The 21000-nt window shown below is 35.9% G+C and overlaps 1 protein-coding gene across 4 annotated transcripts in view; it reads left to right on the top strand.

Annotated features, from left to right (window-relative positions):
* Positions 1-21000, top strand: part of garz (Sec7 domain-containing protein garz) — a 170047-nt gene that overhangs the window by 136272 nt on the left and 12775 nt on the right. For all 4 annotated transcript variants that reach the window (XM_081759312.1, XM_081759310.1, XM_081759311.1 and 1 more), the window contains exons 31-34: positions 25-138; positions 843-1008; positions 5246-5384; positions 11948-12056. In XM_081759312.1, the coding sequence (XP_081615438.1) occupies positions 25-138; positions 843-1008; positions 5246-5384; positions 11948-12056 (528 nt within the window). The remainder of the gene's footprint in view (positions 1-24; positions 139-842; positions 1009-5245; positions 5385-11947; positions 12057-21000) is intronic.

The raw sequence follows: 21000 nt of genomic DNA, 5'->3' as shown, positions 1-21000 counted from the left end.
GATTTTTGTTTTTTGTTTTCTTAGGTGTTCCTGCATCATTTATCTCCTCTCCTGTCACTGCCAACGTTCACTGCACTTTGGTTGACAATTTTAGACTTCATGGACAAGTATATGAATGCTGATAAGAGCGATCTTCTGGTAAGTCGAAGATTTACGTACTGAAATATTCGTGGCCTGACCTAGAAGGAGTACAGTGAGAATGATGAAATTTCATGGCTACTCAATGTACTCCCTTCGAAACTTAGTTTATGTTCTTGCATGATGCTTCAACTTTTGCAAACTCTTTAAGAAAGAAAGGAAAGAAATATCATACCAATTTTCCTTGATAGTAGTTTCTGATCTGGCCGAAAATGGCATCGCTTCAGGTTTGTTTCTTCTATTAGTTGGAAAAAACTAATTTGGAGGAATCAGACAGGTAAGTAGGAGGAATGATTAAGACATTGAAGCAAAGCTAGGTTACTCAGCCTCAGCTGAATTTGCACTTGAAATAGAGGCATGGACATTGAACGTTTTGCATTTGCAAGACAGAACTATCATTTGAGTTTTTGGTGATGTTTGCTCTTCAAATTCTCTTAAATAATACTCTGCATTAACTGTCTTCCCGTGACCAGGTCATATGGGAGTAAGACACTGCCCTAGATCCCAGAAGAATTGTGGAAGACATTCCAATCAGATGCCTTGGGTTAAGACTTTTGGAGTGGAGAGAACCTTATTTACGTCACAAAATTTGATATTGTTAGCTTACTGTTGTTGGATATTTAAATTTCATTGTATTTATTTATTAAATGTAGATTTTCAACAGGTGTAACTTCTTTTGTTGAGATTTCTGATCTATTTTATAGTACGAAGCTATTCCGGAATCCTTGAAGAACATGCTACTTGTCATGGATTCAGCCAAGGTATTCTCCTCTAATGATGGTTACTCACAGCTGTGGATTATTACTTGGGATCGTATCAACACCTTTCTTCCTACTTTGAAGGAGGAATTGTTCAAGTCGCATCCTTCAGGTACTTTCATGCTTTACTACTGTAATCTTTAAGCTTCACAGGAAATATTGACATTGTGGCTTGTGCCTTTCACGAAGATCCGTATTCCATTATTTGTAAGCGCTTTTGTAATATGTGATTATTACAAATGATCTTCCCGACCAGAAACACACTTAACTTATGTTTACTGACACTCAGATATATTTGGTATTACTGAAGACTCTTGAGATAGGTCTCAAAACTAGGTGACGTACAGTATATAAAAACTAGACACTCAAAACTCGTAAGATAGGTCTTAATACAATAGTTTTGTTTCAGATCAGAACGTGACACACATCACTCTACACATTGAGCTTGTAGTCAAATGCCTGTCGTATATGATGTAACATGTCACGATCGACTGACCTAATTGCTTATGTGATGCATACTTACAGATAATGTATAGTGAAGATAGAAGTAACTCGTAGATTATATGCTTAACATGCCCAGAGATAAAAATTAATACTAATGTCCAGGGAGCGTAGAGGCTAAGGAAGAAGTTCGATGACGGAACAACCAGCATATCCAATCCATCTGTTTGGTAGCCGCGTAATGAGGTCACCTCTTACTTTGCGAGAAGGTCCTGTTTGAAGATAAAACTAGGGATGATCTATTACAACTGCGGCAAAAATCATCTTTGTATAGGGTTACCAGATTTTTGAGAGGAAAAAAGGAAGATATTTACGATTTCTTAGAGGAAAAAGGAAGATAAATGATAGAGTAATTTTAATGGGAAACTGGAGCAGTTTCCTTAAAAATACTTGCAACACTAAAACACAAAAATAATATATTAGAATTCCCAGTGGGAGCTCATGTGGTTCGGATCCCAAATTAATTTGTAGGCCCTTGTCTCGTATAGCCTCGGTGCTGAAAAGGATGCTAAACTTAAATCTAACCAACCAAGTATATTGCATAAATCTTCGTTGCTTTTTAATTGTTATTAATTTTAACGAAGAATTTGTATCTGTTAACAGTCCTACATTCTTTTTTATATGTTCAAAAAAATTCTTGCAGGACATATCGAAATTCACTCGCTGTGAGCGCATGAATAATGGAATGTCAAAAATGAGAAGAACTTTTTTGGTTACCTTGTAATATATTATTTGAATAATTTATGTAGATTTATTTAGTAAAACTTGTTAGTACTTCGTATTATTTTTTCTTCTTAATTTTCTTCTTCTTCATTTATAGTGTCTATGACTGATTATTTCCCTGAAATGTGAAGATTCATTTGAGTGTTCGTTGAAGGAAACACCTTTAACTTTGCCTTAAATATCGAATTTTTTATGGGATATTACTATTGGTGAAGAAATATGTACAGTTCGAACCTTGTGTGTATATATAATGCTTGCTTGCATGTAAACTCAAATGATGACAAAGTATTGTTGATGAAATAAATTAGTATTGTTGTTATGAAGCAGTTTTTCGATTTTCTTATGTAAATTAGTTAAGTTTTGTAAAGTCTTCTTATTTATAAAAAGCTGTGAGAATTTATTTGGAATTATATAACGATAAAACAAGAGAAAAGAAAGATTTTGAATCCAGTAAGACGCTATCAAGAGTCATAATCGGAAATAACTATTAAAGGGTTACAAATTGGTTTGCTTTGACATTTTTAAGAAAGAACGAAAAAGAAAAGCTCAGTGGTAAGTCACCAGTCGTACAGTTTATGAAATGCAGTTATATTTAATAACACGTGTGCAATCTCGAAGCTATAGTGACGGCTGATGAATGGATAGTCTGGTTCAAGAAATGGAAATTACACGCATCAATTGCGCGAAAACACAGAAACTGGTAATACAGTTGATTAGAGCACCTCGCTTAACAAACGGGAAATATGGTTCGAATTTGTCTCTCTACAATGTCCAGATTTTTCTTTGCGATTTACATCGTTATCATGTACACTCATGTCCAAAATTATTGTCGCATGTCTATAAATATGTTGTTGTAGGAATATAATTTGATAACGATTCGCCCGGTATTTATTATAATGTTAGTATGTGCATAATCGGCAAAGACATGCATGTGGAAAATTTCATGTCAAAAGAGCAGTAAATAAGAACAATAAAACGAAAATAAAACTTTCGTGTCCATTTAGCAACATTTTGTTTTACTCATTCTAATTTTCGTATTTATAATTCTTTTCCTATGAAATTTACCACAAATGTACATTTCCCGATTACACACACAGTATCAATATTAAAAGTACCCTGCAAAATCATTATTATATTATATTCTTATAAGAAGACACTTATAGATATGCGACAATCATTTTGGACATGAGTGTACCTTCAGATAATCCAAGAATATTCTTAAAATGTTGTATAGTGAATGTATATAAAAGATAATTTCTTTGTTGTTGTTTTTTCAATAGTTGCATCTTAAGATGCTCTGTCTATTTAAAGGCACAGTGGCTTAATTGTGGAGCGCTAAACTCTGGTGCGATGTGTCCCTGGTTCGATCCCAGGTCAGGTGAATTTGTGGTGGAATTGCGTCCTAGGGTTTTGTCGAGAATCTCCTATTTCCTCCCACATTCTCATTCTATCAATTCTTTGACAATCATTCGTCCCTTTAGCTTAACATAACTATAAATTTCCTTTCATAATGTCTCTGTGTAGTGCGAATGTTAACAACAACAACGAGAGAACAATAGTTCGAAAACAGGTATTATTATTATTATTATTATTATTATTATTATTATTATTATTATTATTATTATTAGTGGGATAGAACCAAACCAAACCACTTGGCGTAACAGCCCTCTTTGCGGGCCTGAGCCACTCCAACGCCACTGGTAGCGACCGGCTGAACTACGTCAATCCTAGCGATGAACACATTGTGAGCGCGTTGCATCGCCCTATCTCTACTCGTAACACGCGTATCAGGAGCTTTCTAGACCTAGTAGCTGTCACGTCTTTTATTCACGTGACTTCCCAGTTTGCCTGACGACGCTGGGTGGACGCCGAAAATTGGGAAGCACGGGCCAGAAATCGAACCCGGGACTACGCAGACGTAAGTCCAACGTTCTAAACAAAGGGATAGAACTTCGAAAAAATATGCGTACAAACGTCCTGACGTGATAGATTGTTTTATTTTTTTCTTTCGGTAATTATGGCCTAAATAAATTGATAATGGTGTAGAATGCTTGAAGAACAGAAGTATAAATGAAAACAAAAATATTTAACTCATTTATCCAATTTGAATAGTTTTAAACTTCAGTTAGTAACTGATAAGTTTTTTCTTCCTTTTCTTTCTGTTATAGTGTAAACATTTTCAAGTCAAGATTAATATGAGCAGTGTTAGATTTCCTGAAGAGAGAGTTAATATTGCTTGCTTTCTGTCAATGTTATTTGCTTATGTAAAGAATATTGAGGTAAAGTTCTGTATTCAATAGTTAGTTTGAAACTGCAAATAGAAGAACTTATATATCCATTTTTGATTGTTTGGACTATGTATTTTTTTTAATGCATTTCATGCTAAAACCTCTTTAAAAACATTAAACCAAGTTTTTAAATGCGAAATATCTAAATTTTTATATTCTGTTAAAAAAAATATGAAATATTTGCAGATTCACAGATTTACGCAATTATGTATAATCATAGGAATGATTTTACAATTCATATATCTACACAGATTCAAGATCGTTTACTTGATGGTCAAGGAAGACATTATGGCAGAGGAAGTGAAGGGGTTAAAAAAAAAAAAAAAAAAAAGAATTCTACGAATTTTGATCGTAATCAATGCTTGGTTGGGGTAATGTGAAATTAGTCAGGAGTACCGCGAAATTTTACGGAAGCAAAAGCAAAAAGTTTAAGTATTATACGAACGTCTACAAATTCTGGTTATCTTCACAAGAGCACCATAAGCCCATGAACATGGGAAGTTAGTGTATATTCGTATATATTGCTGTAAATTAACATTCAGTTAATATACACATATGAAAATTGAGTAATTTCAAGTAACATGTATGCACTTACAAGAATTTGTATGTGTTTATGTGCAATAGTTCAAAATGTGCAATAAGAATAGTTCCAGAAAATAAAGCCATAAAGTACTAGGTTAATGATTTTGGTTGATTAAGGATCTTACACTGTGGTACGGAAATGATTACTTCACATTCAAGCGTCAGTGAAGCCTCTGAAGTTAAATGTTCTCAATTCTTTTAACATCAGGTTGTTATAGAAAACTTCACAGAATTTTATTTTATATATTATTGTAGTGGAAGCACAAAACAGAAACTTTGCCGAAGATGATGGTGGGTCACGACAGATGACAAGTCCAAGACCAGCGCAGGAAAGTCCACCAGTATCAACTCCTGCTGTAGCCAGAGTCTCTGTTCCCACATCACAAAATCAAAGGTAATTTTACTAATTATAATAGGTAATTATGTGCAAAGGTCAAAGATAATTATGTGCAGTAATAAATTAATGTACTAATAAATTAATGTACTTATTTTATTGTTTTGATTCAAGTTTTATTAAGATTTGGGATATAGTTTTATTCTGATATTCCATTCTGTATGGTTCCACACAAGATAACCGAAAAAAAAAGAAGATTCGTTATTTGCGTGATCGAAAAGAATTGAACGTAATTTTTGGAGATAGTACTAAGAAAACCAAATGAGAACTCAAGAAAGACTTAATTATTGCAGGGGAACCATAATGTGTTATACTTAAATATTAAGTTAATAATTAGTTATCAGTAATATTAGTACTGACATACTTCTTCTTCTAACATATACGAGGTGTGGCAATTAAATAACGAGACTGCCCACCTCCTGTCGCGCAGGATCGTGGGGGGGGGGGGAGAGGTAACTAATAATGTGTTGTTGATCTTGAACCTTCATGAGCAGCCACTGTTTGTTTCATGATTCTAAAAGCTTTTCTTTTCGTTACAGGCTTGCATGAAGAGAACAGTGTTCTGTAGTAATGCCGGAATCATGGTGAACACAATAAAGTTGAGCAGCGCATTAACATAAAATTTCTGGTGAAATAAATAAATAAAAAAACGACGGAATGTTGTGCAATGTTAAAAGAGATGTATGGTGATAATGCTATGTCCACATGCGCGAGTTTTCGAATGGTACAAACGATTTTCAGAAGGTAGGAAGGAGGTTGAAGATGAACGACCCAGCCGCCCTTTGAATTCAAGAACGGACGAAAATGTTCAAAAAATTAATGAACTTGTGCGGAAAGATAGACGTCTGAGCATTCGGATGATTGCAGACATGACGAACATTAACAAAGAGACAGTAAGACAAATTTTGCATGACAATTTAAACACGACAAAAGTTGGTGCAAAAATTGTCCCGAAAAATCTCTCAGAAACCAAAAGAAACCATGTGATAAAACATGGATTTTCCAGTATGACCCCGAGACTAAGTGTCAATCCATGCACTGGAAGACTCCCACATTACCAAGAATGAAAAAAGCACGAATGAACAAGTCGAAAGTGAAGGCAATGCTTATCGCTTTTTCGATATCAGGGGTATCATCATGACTGAATGGGTGCCTCAGGGTCAAACGGTGAATTAGACCTACTACGAAGAAGTCCTAATCAAGCTGAGGGAAAGAATAAGGAAGAAGAGACCGGATTTGCGGAAGAACGATGCATGAATCCTCCACCAACACAATGCGCCTGCCCATAATGCCTTTTTCTGTGAAGCAGTTTTTAGCAGCCAAGCGCATTTCTGTGCTCGACCCTCCTGTGTATTCCCCAGACTTTTATCTATTCCAAAAGTGAAAAGTGCATTGAAGGGAACACATTTTCAGTCTGTAGAAGAGGTGAAACGAAAAACGGCAGAGTTGTTGATCAGGGTGACATCTGATAACCTACAGCATTGCTTTGAACAATGGAAGGCACGTATGCAGCGATGTATAAATAGGAGAGGGGAGTATATTGAAGGCGATAACAGTCAATTGTAACTTTCTTTGCAATACATCATATTTATGACACCAGTCTCGTTATTTAATTGCCACACCTCGTATTATTAACTTAAAGTTACTTAATCTCTATGATTTTAATTCCCTCCAGTGTAATCTTCTTCCACGAAGTTTTGTGAGGTTTTTAAATACTAGGAGACTTTTCCTTCTTACTTCTAATATTTGAAGGGGAAAGAGTACATACAGGTACACTAAATCTGATTACGTATTATCCTTAAAATTAAAATAATAATAATAATAATAATAATAATAATAATAATAATAATAATAATAAAATAAAGTAAAAGAAAAGAAACTTGTGAGTATGAACATTATAAAAGTGAAAATATGGCGGTATGGTTGTTGCTACTACTACCTAGGCTTAAAATTTTTCTTAAACGTTGGGAGATCTTATTAAGTAAAATTATTGACGTAGATACAATTTATGTGGTTGAAAAATAACTAGTGTAGATGTAAACTTTTTAAATTAGTAGTTTTGTAACTGAAATTGTAGATGTTCAGTAGTAAATTTGTTTATAATGCTATTCCTATTCTTATCCAAATTATCCCTATCTATGATATACAAAAAGTGAAAAATGCTGTAGACTGGATAGAGATTCGAACCCAGGTCTCTAACTTACATGCACATGCATTAACCATTACGCTAGGTAGTTCGTTCTCTGGACATCCATACATTTTATCGCTGTTAAAGTTGATGCTCATCCACTCGAACTCTATGGACTATTCCATAATTTTCTTGTGCTTGAACAACCCAACGTCTATATTACAGACCGCCTCTGACGGTTGATTATAATTCCTGAATATTATACTAATGGGAACTCAACTGTGGGACATTCCATGTGAAATTAACCAGTGAAATGACAAAATCTGACCTGACCATCTAATTTTTGTAAAAAATCGGTGCACAGCTTTATTACAGTGGGAGATGAAAAATTTCCAAATATTACCTCTCTCCTCCTGAAAGTGTCCCCATACAGGGTGTTCAAAAATGTCAAAAAAGGACAATTTTTCAGTCTCAGTGATTACTAAAAATTGTCATAAAATGGTTAATACGTGCACTAGAGACATGAAACAAACACCATTAACTAACTAACTAACTAACTCTATGGCCTATGGAACCCGGAGGTTCAGTGCCGCGTTCACAAAAGCTCTCCACTGAGTTCTATCCTTAGCTAATTGCATCCAGTTTCTACTTTGTATTCCTATCTCTGCGAGATCCATCTTAATATTATCCTCCCATCTGCGCCTAGGTTTTCCTAATGGTCGTTTTCCTATGGGTCTTCCAGTCAAGACTGACAAAGCGTTTCTACTTTCTTCCATTCTAGCTACATGACCTGCCCACCTAAGCCTCCTAGACTTGACGACCCTAACAATGTTGGGTAAACCGTATAAACTATGTAGTTCCTCGTTATGAAGCTTCCGCCATTCCCCATTCTCGTTCCTCTTGGGTCCGAATATTCTTCTCAGGATCCTGTTCTCAAATACTTTCAGTTTATGTTCTTCCCTCAGAGTAAGCGACCATGTTTCGCAACCATACAGAACAACAGACATGATTATCGTTTTATATATTTTAACACATTTGAGTCGGAGGCCCTCTTTGCGTGGTTTCTCCCTCAGGACGGCGGTTTTACCATGTTTTTTGGGATTTTGTAAACAATCTACTACAAAGAATACAATTAAAAAATCTTTCATTTCTCAGCATATATACTTAGGACTATTTAATACACAAATCTCAAATCATTTGTTCATTTCTATATATTTTATTTATTTGTTATAAATGAGCCGTTTTGAAATTTTAAAAAAAGTCCGACGAACAATACAATTGAATACTGAGGTACATATAATAACCTTTACAAGCAGTTACATCGTTGATAATGAAATACAAGAACCTTACAGAGTGACTGGATATCATGAAATTGCAAAATATTAGTTTACACTAAGAATTTAGTGCAAGGCTGATTTGTGCTGCAAATCAATCAAACCGATAAAACCACGATATAGAAGTTATGTATGTTGATGACTCATTCACAGCTGCTTCGGTTGAAGCACAATTGACAAATTCGCGCGGAAACAGTCTCTCATTCTGAACTGGTCGCATTGTCGAATTTTTTTACAAGTACTTGAGGCATCACAAAGTATAAATGAGAAGCCGAAACCTACCTACGGACATGCGTTTGCCATTCAAAGTAACGAAAACTTGGGCCCGCCGGGTAGGCGGGCTCCGTCCACTGAACAAGAAAACATAGCCCGCCTACGTGGCGGGCTCCGTCTCGAATGTGTTAAGCTTCAAATTCCTCGACAGAATTCGCGACGACAAGAGATTTTAAACCGAATAGTAACACGAATTCCCTGCTTTTAGTCGACATTTAATTTCTTCGTGAATATGATTTTCGTCTGTTAATATTGATCCTAAATATTTGAAAGTATCCACTTTATCAAAAGTATTATTTAATATTTTAACGCCTCCACAATTTGCCGTATTACGGTCCCGACGCACTTCCATGTATTTAGTTTTTTTCTGCATTTACTTCTAAACCCATGTCCCTGCAAGCGTTTAATAAGATCTCTGCATTTATTTCTACTGTTCTCCTATCATCCCCTATTAAATTTACATCATCAGCATATGCCATAACCTGGTGAATGCCGTTCAACTCTAGGCCCTGGTTGCTATCTTTGATTTTCCTTATGGCGTATTCCAGCACAAAGGTAAATAATAATGGCGACAACGCATCTCCTTGTTTCAGGCCATTTTCGACGTGGAAGCTCGTGGACAAAAATTTTCCTACCCGGACTTTACTTTGGGATTCACTTAAATATATCTTAATTAATCTAATTAGCTTTCTCGGTATTCCAAGTTCTGTAAGAACGTTGTATAATGTTTCTCTCCTAACCGAGTCGTATGCCTTTCTAAAATTAATAAATAGTTGATGTACCGGGGTATTGTATTCCCACTTCTTTTCGAGTATTTAGCGAATGGTAAATATTTGGTCGATAGTTGATCGATTTCGTCTAAATCCGCACTGATAATCTCCAATAATTTCATCTGCGTATGGGGTCAATCTTGCTAACAGAATATTTGAAAGGATTTTATAGGATGTTGACAGAAGAGAAATGCCTCGATAATTATTACAGTCAGTTTTGTCGCCTTTCTTGTGAATTGGAACAATGAAATGAAACAAACACCATTGGAAAGCTTAAAGACTACTCTACAAGTTGTACTATATTGAAAAAACCTGTAAAATAAAAAAATAAAAAAAAAATTCTAATTAAAATTTGAATTTTGAATTTCGTATAGAAATGTCCCTGCAATTTGTTCAAAATTGTCCAGATTGTAGACTCATATGTGTACTAAAACATCACAAAGTTTCATTTTGAGCACTCAGTGGGATCCGATTCAAAATTCAACATTAACCAAACATTGCACAATATTGACCATGTGAATATCTGGATTCAGATCGATAACCACTTGCCTATAGCTATTTACCTGCTGCATCAAAGGAATTTATATTCAATTTCATTTGTTTCTTGATGTATTCATTTTAATTTACACAATTATTCAGCTTTCGAGTTATTTAGGGAGGTATTACGTTCTCGAATAGTACTCAATATAGGTCATTATTCTTGTTAGTCAGTATGGATGTTTCTAAATTTATATTGGCTACATTGATACAAGTTATTTTCATTCCTTTGTTTCAGGATTGCTGTTACAGAATTTATTATGAAAGGGAGGGATATATTTTCCTCCCTTTCACCATATTTGTATCAAATGTGTTATGAAAAACAGTGACACTGTTCACAAAAACTTCACACACTATCAGCACAAACAATTAGTCAATAAATTCTTTTTCCTATTTCAATTATGCACTTCCACATGTCTGTGACAGCAATCCTGAAACAAAGGAATGAAAATAACTTGTATCAATGTAGCCAATATAAATTTAGAAACATCCATACGGACTAACAAGAATAATGACCTGTATTGAGTACTGTCCGGAAACGTAAATAACTCGAAAGGTGGATAATTGTGTAAATTCAAATGAACACATCAAGAAACAAATGAAATTGAATATAAATTCCTTTGATGCTGCAGGTAAATAGCTACAGGCAAGTGGTTATCGATCTGAACCCAGATATTCACATGGTCAATTTCGTGCAATGTTTGGTTTATGTTGAATTTTGAATCGGATCCCATTGAGTGCCCAAAATGAAACCTTGTGATGTTTTAGTACACATATGAGTCTACAATCTGGACAATTTTAAACAAATTTACAGGGACATTTCTGTGCGAAATTCAAAATTCAAATTTTAATTTGAATTGTTGAAGTTTTTTTTTTTTTATATTTTACTGAATTTTTCAATATAGTACAACTTATAGAGCAGTCTTTAAGCTTTCCAATGGTGTTTGTTTCATGTCTCTAGTGCACATATTAACCATTTTATGACAGTTTTTAATAATCACTTTGACTGAAAAAATGCCCTTTTTTGACATTTTTGAACACCCTGTATGGGGACACTTTCAGGAGGAGAGAGGTAATATTTGGGATTTTTTCATCTCCCATTGTAATGAAGCTGTGCACCAGTTTTTACAAAAATCTGAGATGGTCAAGTCTGATGACTTGGTGATTTGACATGGAATGTCCCCTGTATATTTAATCGAAGCATTGTCGTAACTTTTGTTATGGCGTCTCTATTTGCATGCAGTTTTTAAGATTTCCAGATATTTCATGAAAGCTGAAAGGTTTGAAAATATAGAAAAACAAACTCTTCTCATTGGAACATCAGCCTTTTTAAGTGTTGTAGTATCCAAAACTAAGTACCTATTTCAGGCTAGTCATATGTAAAAGCATGATGTAATTATTATGTTCTATCCTTCCTATTTTGTTAGTCACTTTGATAGATCGATAGTAGGTATAAATACTATCTGTAACCCAGGTAATGTAGAATGAAATTGGAACTGATTATGTTACTCATTTTTGTAGCGGCAAGACACCAGACACGGTAACAAGTTGTGCTCCTTCGATAATTTTGCAGCCTCCAACGCCAGCATCAAGTGTTGGTACTACACCAATAATAAGCAGCAGTATTCAAGTAAGTTCAGTGCTTATGTGTTATTAGAAAATTTTGTAGCAATAACAGCGTTCAAAGATTGAGATACGCTGGATACAGTGGTTTCACCGTGAGATATATATTAGCAAGGAAATCACCTCTTGGCTTCTCCATGGAAATTGATTCTAAGTTTTTGTTAGTTAGTCACTTATTTACTTTACATGCAATGTACTTGATTTAATTTTTATTTTAGAGGCCGTAGTGGCTCAGTGGTAGAGCGTTCACCTCTGGTGCTTGGGGTCCCAGGTTCGATCCGTCCAGCCCCCGCCAAGTGAACTTTGTGGTAGACAAACATCGTGTGCGTGGGTTTCCTCGGGTTCTCCCGTTTCCTCCCACTTTCTTCATTCCACCATTTCATTCATTTCTCATCATCACCATCTCTTTTAGCCTAGCTGGAATAACCGTGGGACGTAAAACTCAAAGATTTCATTTCATTTTTTAATTTTTGTTTTAGTTACTTAGGTACAATATTAGCAAACCGAAACTAAAACCACGAAAAATTAACTGTTGACTGAAGGCATGAATTCTTATTCTTATTATTCAGTTCAAACTCTTTTGCCTTCGCAAATTCTGTCAAAGAATTTAAAGCTTAACATATATATATATATATATAAAGTAATCAATTATACCTGCTTCGCAATATGCTTGCGAAACGTGGTCGCTTACTTTGAGAGAAGAACGCAAACTGAAAGTATTTGAAAATAAAATACTGATGCGAATATTCGGATCCGAGAGGGATGGGAGTGGGGAATGGCGGAAACTTCATAATGAGGAACTATAATTTATACTGTTTACGTATTATTGTTACGTCATTAAGTCTAGGAGGCTCAGGTAGGCAGGTCATGTAGACAGAATGGGAGAAGGTAGAAACGCCTTGAAAATTTTAACGGGACTTCAAATTGAAAAAAAAAAAAGACTATTAGGAAAACCTAGGCACAGATGGGAGGAAAATATTAAGATGGATTTCGCAAAAATAGGAAAACAAAGTACGAGTTGAATCCATTTGGCTAACAGAAGTCAGTGGAGAGTTTATATACTATTTATTTATTTATTTATTTACCTGCTTAATTATTTTAAAAAATGAAATGAAATCTTTGAGTTTTACGTCCCACGGTTATGCCGGTTAGGCTAAGCTTAATTATTTAGTCACTTACTTTCTTACTTATGTTCTTGTTATAGTAGCAACGCTCATAGTTCTTTATTATTATTATTATTATTATTATTATTATTATTATTATTATTATTATTATTATTATTATTATTATTATTATTATTATAAGAAGAAGAAGAAGAAGAAGGTAGCTTTTTTCAGAAGATTCTATTAAATCTACACGGATTGGACATTGTTTCCTCTTGGCATTTGTCAGACGCTGTTGCCAGATTCTTATTTTCCTTTTTCTTTTTTTTTTCATACAGTATAAACGTAAAATCGTTGCCAGATCATATGGTTCTAGAAAGATTTCATTCAGCTGGCATTTACATGTACTTAATTGATTCTAAATTTCCTATAAAAGAAAAGGGTTAAGGAGAGTCTATTTGGCAATGTTTTTCTTTCTCTTGTAACATTGCAGTGATGACCACTGTCATCATCTCAATTTCTTTAAACTACCGTCACAGACTGATAACGTATTCCGCGCAACTACTATATTTTGTACACTTGTACGTGGAATACTTGTAGTATTCTCTCCAGTTTCTACATGATTTGGATGCTTTAGTATCCTTGTGGCTATATGGTTATCGTACGTGTCTTTGGCGCTGGCAACACGGGTTCTACTACCAGTGGGACCTCGTATGTTCGAATCGTACGTTGAGTTGTAGGTCTACGTCTCATATAGCTTCTACTCTGAAAGACATGCTAAACTCTAATCAAGAAACAAACAAACGATTGTATACTTGCTACGGTAATGCCACGTTGTGTACTTGAATGAGTTAAACCAATGAATTAAAACTACTACATGGTGAAAGTTTGGTCTATGCAGATGAATACTACTGATCAGCGCGCACAGCGATACGAAAACTTGTATTCTGGTATGTCAGCACTTCTTTTTCTCCATCTTTTCCCACTTGTGTGGGCCGACGTTTCTTATGAATCCTCTCCATAAAGCCCTTTTCAGGAATTCTTTCCCTGTTAGACCTTTCTTCCTGAAGTCATTCTTAACTACATGTATCCATTTCCTTCTTGGTCTTCCCCTACGTTTCTTTCCATCCATTTCTATTGTCATCACTCTTCTAATCACATAGTCATTTGTTCTCCTTATTAGGTTGCCATACGATTGCAGTCTTCTTTCTTCTAGCTTCTTAGGTATCTCTATAACCTTGATTGTACCCCCTTACTCTTTCATTCCTCGCTGCCATTTGTTAGTAAGACTACCCATGGCTTTGGATTGATTGCCTTTTGTTATTATCTCACATGCAGCGCAGCATTCTCATTTCGGTAACATTCAATCTTTTTCCTGTGCTTTCTTTATTGGCCAAGTTTCTGCTCCGTATATCAGAGCTGGTCCTTTATCCTTTACTGTGATTCTGCAGTCACACAGAACTCCACATATTTTTTTCCAATTTCGCCATTCCTCTTGCATTCTTTGTGTTATTTTCACGTCCAAATCACTATTCTTGGCAACATATGAACTTAAATAAAGGTTTTTCACTTCATTCAATTATTTCCCTTTTAATCTTACATCCCCATTTTCTTCTCCGTTGAACTCAAGATATTCAGTTTCTTTTTTACGAATTTTTAGTCCTCGATCTTCTAAAGACTTCCTCCAACTCTGTACTTTCCTTTCAACTTCTTTTCTAGTTGTATTGCATAGTACATTATCGCCGACAAACATAATATACCAGGGGGCTTCATCCCTCAATATTGGTTATAAAATCCATTTCAACGTTGAAGAGATATGAGCTTTAAGGCTGAGCCATGGTGCAATCCAACCTTACCAGGGATTTGGCGTGTTAATCCCACACTCCTGTATACATATCTTGATTATAATTATCCTGATGTATTTCTCCGGCACTCATTTCTTCCACAGACATCTCCATACTTCCTGACATGGTATTCTGTCATAAGCCTTTTCCGAATCAATAAAGACCACATTCAATCCTTTTTGTTTTTTCTGATGTTTTTTCATCCCTTACCTTAGTATAAAAATTGCGTCCATTGTACTCTTTCCTGCATAAATCCAATTTTTTTCTCTATTGCTGTTGCTTCCCATAAATGCCCTTCTACATTTTTCTCCAAAATCTTCATCGAATGTGACGTTATCTTGGTTATTCTGTAGTTTCCACAGTCCTGTGCATCTCTCTTTCCCTTGAATATGCTATGATAACGCTATCTCTCCATTGGCTTGGCATTTTTTCCTGTTCATAGATTTTCTGCATCAGATCCCATACAACACCCTACCTTCTAATCCCAAACTTTTTCGTGCTTTTACTGGTATGCTATCCGTACCTATCGCATCCCCGTCTTAATTATCTTCAACTCTTTCGTTACTTCTTCATGCCTTATTCTTGATGCTGCTCCAAGACTTGGAGTTCCATCGCAGAAAAGTTGTCTTGGATTTTCTTCATTTAAAAGCTTTTCGAAATAACTGGCTCATCTTTCTTTGACTCTGTCTTCATCGGCAAGCACCAATCCTTTGTCATCTTTCATTTGCCTAATATGAGTAATATTCTTCGTTATCTTACCTGTATTTTTTTGTTAACTTGTATAGCTCCTTCACTTCCCCTGTTCTTTACAAATTCATCATCATTTCATCCCGGGCTTGCAGTTTTGCTCTGGCCTCTGCCCTCTTTTCTTCCTTATTTGCCTCCTTGAAGCTTTATTTATCTTCTTCTGTACCAGGATCATCCCACTTTTTCTTTGTTTCTCTCTTTACGTTAATAACTTTTTGCACTTCCTGATTTCACTGGAGGGTGATTCTGTCCTGAAGTTCTGCCAAAGTCTTCTCTGTGGCCATTAGTATGAGCCTTCACCATTTTGTCCATCCACTTTTTGCAGGTTTACTCCTTCCATAACATTTATCTACTCGCGAACTTCCAGTCTACGTTCACCACTCTGTGCTATGAGGTCACGGCTTTACCATTTATTACCTTGTAGTTTTTAATTTCCTTCCGATACTACCTTCGACACAAAATATAATTGATTTAACTTTCTTGTGCAGTACTCTTGTAAGACAAAAAGTGCTCCTTCCTCTTCTGAAAATATGTATTGCAAATCACAAAGTCTATCACTCTTTCTCCTTTCTCCCACACCTCAACCACCGTGTATTCTTTCAGTTCCTTGCCTGCTTCCACCGATATACCCGTTCAAGTCGCTGTCCATAAATCTCTCTCCTTTATCTAGGTGCTGCGGAGTTCATGTTGCAAATCCTCCTAAAATTTTATCTTTCCTTCTTCCTCGCACCGTATTTGCGGAGCATATGCGCCTAAATATTGATAATGTAATCCCTGTATATCTCGATACTCATCACTCTGTCGCTTCCCTTATTCACACTTACCACACTATGTTTCAGATCACTGGAAAGAACAGTCACCACGACGTTTCTTCCGTGTCGATTTGCTCCACTATACAGCGACTTGAAGCCACCTCGTAGCTCTCTTGCCTTATTACCTTTCCGTCTTGTTTCTTGCATGCACAGGATCCTCAATTTCTTTCTTTCCATCAGAATTGCAATCTCTCTTCCTCGCTCATTCATCGTCTCGATATTAAGTGTTCCCGCTCTTACCCTCACGTGATCTAACTTCTTAAATGATCCCATCCTCGACTCAGTAGTCCTTGCCCATTTCTCTCAGAAGTCGGGCGAAACCTCTGTGCATCACTTGTGGAGTACGCCCTAGTATTTTACGAGGCTTTATTTAGAGAATCCACCATGATAGTTTTGCCGTAGTTTCTACGACCAGATGCCCTTCCTGATGTCAACCCTTCTCATATTTCGAAGCTTAGAACTGGCACCAAGTTGGGCTGGAGTGGTAACCCCCCTTCCACCCAGTGACTGAGTTTCTGGTCTATTAACACTAAACGCTTTAATTTGTGACCAGCAGGTAATTTTTTACACTAATTTTTTTACTTTTCAAATATGAATGCAAGTGAGCAAACAGTAATTAGCCCCAGTTGATCTGATTCAGTGATAATAGCAATAATTGTCTAAAACATCCTGCCAAGTAATCTAGTTTCCTGCCCGGAAAGATTATTTGGGATACAACCCTTAAGTTGTTAAATCAGCGAGACTATGAGCTGTAACATGTTCTGAAATTTGGATATATAGATTTGAGGCAAATAATTAATTTATTTTCTTCTTAGAATGTAAGTGAAGTGTAAATTTAATAGTGACTAAAATTGGTAAAACAATTAATGGTTAAAATTGTTAATAGTCTTTGTTTTAGTTTCTACTTATAAATGAATAATGTTTCGCACCAAAACATTTGTATGCTGTTTTGCTCTATGATCTGATTCCAGTAACAAAAGTTTTCTCACACCTGTCTCGTTAAAGTTTCTGCTTAATATATTCAAATATTGTGCTGCTACCTCTTTGGAGATATCCTAATGTTTTTCACAAGTTCGATAGTCATTTCGCTTCCTCTGGTGAGTTTTATTGTGAGTAAATGATTAGAGTTCTTGTCTTTCATTCGAGAGATCCGAGTTCGATTCCCGGTAGGTGGTTCGGTTTTGCGTGAACCTGTACTTCATAGGTTCATCGTAAAAAGAACTGTTGTACCACAAACGCTTTTGCTGTCAATGTTTCAGTCGTTGAGTTAATTTTTTTCATACCTCTACTTTGTTTCCCATATCCATTCCTTCATTATTTGTTACTAGCAGAAGTGTCCGTTGAGGGGTTCCTGCTCCGATCTCCGATCTGAGTTTGTGGTAGACAACATCGTGCCCCGTGAGTTTTCTTGGGATTTTCCAGTTTTTCCCACATTCTTATTCCACCAATTCATGATCATAATCATCCTTGTTCTTTAGCATAAAGCTCGTAAGCAAGAACGTAAAACTAGAATATTATTTAAGAAGGTCTATCTTCGGACGGGTTGAATGTATACAGACTGAAGCATAGTAGATCCGTTTGGATTGTCTAACCTAAGGGGCTTAGCTACTCTATACATTTTCTCCTTAGAATACGCATTCTAAAAATTCTAAATAGTCTATCGTTTCTTCGCTAATGTTATACCTGGAGGTATGCCAAGCCAACGGTGTGAATTTGTATAAAGGACAAATATTCAGTTTTATGTAGGTTTCAATTTCAGATAGTCGTAATAGTGATTTGTAACAAAGTCAGTAACAGGGTGTCACTTCTGAGAATGATTGTTAAAATATAATTAATCACTTCTTTTTAAAAACTCTACTTGCACGCGTGCGTACGTAGTGTGTTTTGACACAATACGTAGGCTTAACGCTTTCCGGCACAGAAACTCAGTTTTTATTGAAATTCAAAACTTTTACTTATTCTACGTTACAATGGCATAATACAGCGTACAAAATAAACTGAATCAGGTTTTCAAGTTTTTGATTGGTTAGGGGAAAGCAGTAAGCCTTGGTCACCGGGAGAAACTCTTAAAAAGAGTTGGGGCTGCGGTAGCTCAATGTTAGAGCATTCACCTGTGGTATGTAAGGTCCCAGGTTCGAACCTAGTTTACGCTGTGTGCTTCGTGGTTACATACACCGTTTGTGTGGGTTTATCGGGATTCTTTCATTTCCTCCACTTTCTTTATTCCTCAGGTTCATTCATTCTCATTATCGCCGTCTCCTTCACATACACATCATAATCGTCTGATTTAAAACTGAAAGACTTCCTTTTCCTTGGAAGCAGTTCTTTTCACTGCGCAAACACCTGCGTAATGGTGCATGTTTTAGTGATAATTTGAATTTTCTAATCGAACACTTCTGGTTTCTTTCTTGTACAGAAATGAAATTTCGTTTCCTTATGATTATTCCTCCAATGACTGATGCAGCAGTTTCCGTTCCCGATTACGTTTCTCAAATAATCTATAACAGTACCTGATGATGATGATGCTATATTTGGAGATGTATGTACTATTACTGCCTAAGTCTGTAAATACTTTTTCTAATTTGTTTCGGCAATTCAGCTTCAATCTCAGAAGCACTGTTACAAAACATTAGACGTGAGGAATCAGCTTTAGCTTATTCTTCTGGAACGTAGGAATGATCATCCTATCTTCAGGATAATCATCGAGATGCCGCTTTCAGGACATGGTGGAATGTCTTCGTAAATAAAATCGTCGTCGTCTGGAAACCTCTGAATTTCAAAGGATGAAGACTCGTGTATCGTGCTCAGTCATCTGTAAAAGACTCTTTAGGCACTGGACTTCAAATGTTCAAAACGTATAAATAATATAGGAAAGTCACCATAATCGGACTCGTCCCCTAAGTCGGACACCCCGTTTATTTCGCAAGACAAGTGGCTATACCTGTTGGAATGGATAGAAACGAAAAGATAAAGACGTAATTGTTATGTTATGAAAGATTAAACACCAAACAGCAATTAACACCCGCAGGCATTCTTTGTTTTGGTGTGGAGGGAATTTTTGACGTCCGTGCAAAAATCCGTCACTTGGGAAAGTTTTAGGGGGTTAGTGGATAGAGTTTGTACAGTTTAATCTTTAAGAAGTACTATTCTTTGTGACTGTGCTGTTTGTTCGGTAGCACATACAGTTGAAACTTGTTAAATGTCAAGTGGAATGCAAACAACAAGATTGCCTAAGTCGGACCCCTTGTCATATCCGAAAGGGGACCCCTAATATCTTTGTACAAGATATCCCTTATTGTCAACGAAGGATTGCAGCTTGTTACTAAATCCATCCTACATATTGTTTCAGAAGGCAAAATCTTTATCATAGCATCCTCACCATAGAAACATGATCTACTTCCGTCTGCGGCGAGCTCAAATGTAAAGGTAAAGAAATCTTCGCCCAAGAGAACAACACTTTTCAAGACAACGCACTACAAAAACGAGGATGTAGTGAGTGAACTAAAGGTCTTACTTGCACAATTCGTGATCGGGAAGACGACAGTTGAGAGAGTGGTCACGTTTCGTTCATTTCTAGGAAGACAACAACTTGGATATTCCATAAGCAGGAGTGCCAAACGACAGTTACGCTGATTCCTTGTTTTGGGGGGAGAATTTCTCTATGGATTGTAGGGATGAATTTAGATACAATGTGCAATATGTGGTATGTAGATACACGATGCCTGCACGGGAAATGACCGTGATATATTCATTTGTGATTTCTGTCGTAAAAGGGATGATTAATGAGGTTTAAATTTTTTCGTTTTTGTTTTTCATTTGACTTAGTGTATCGTATGTTTTTTCTATTGTTCAGAGATGTGTATCACATTTGTAAAATAAAGTTTTGTGCTGTTTTGATACTTTATTTGTGACTTCCATGTCGGTTATTACGGGGGGTCCGACTTTGGAGACCTTTTTCCTAAAGGGCATTTTCACCAGTTTTCATGAAATAATTCCTTAGCAAAATCTTATGAGCTAAATGCTGAACTCACTAATGTGTACTGTTTGACAACATACCAAAGATATTATTGCAATGAAATGCAAATAAAAAACATAATAATAATTAGAGATACAGTCCAAAAACAAAAGGGGTGACTTTGGTGACTTTCCTCTATTTATTTGCCTGTTTATAAAGGTAAATATCGTGTCTAATTTATAAAGGAAGCAAAAACCATTAATGCCCAGGATATATGGTGCATAAAGACTTGATACTTCTAAAAATAACTATGTATACATAGTCAGAAATTATTGAAGAAACGATTATTTTACTTCTTCTTATGATTATTTTCATCCAGAAATATATTTATACTACATCTTAACCATTTTAATAGGACGCGTGCGTGCAGTGCGAGTGGCGAGGGATTCAAACTCTGGTAGGAGCATAGAAATAAGGATTTCTTCATAAC

The sequence above is a fragment of the Thermobia domestica genome, chromosome 5 (genome assembly GCF_964235325.1).
Source record: "Thermobia domestica chromosome 5, izTheDome1.hap1.1, whole genome shotgun sequence".
In the NCBI taxonomy this organism is placed as follows: domain Eukaryota; kingdom Metazoa; phylum Arthropoda; class Insecta; order Zygentoma; family Lepismatidae; genus Thermobia; species Thermobia domestica.
Note: the sequence above shows the minus strand (reverse complement) of the source record. Positions and strands in the feature narration are given on the sequence as shown.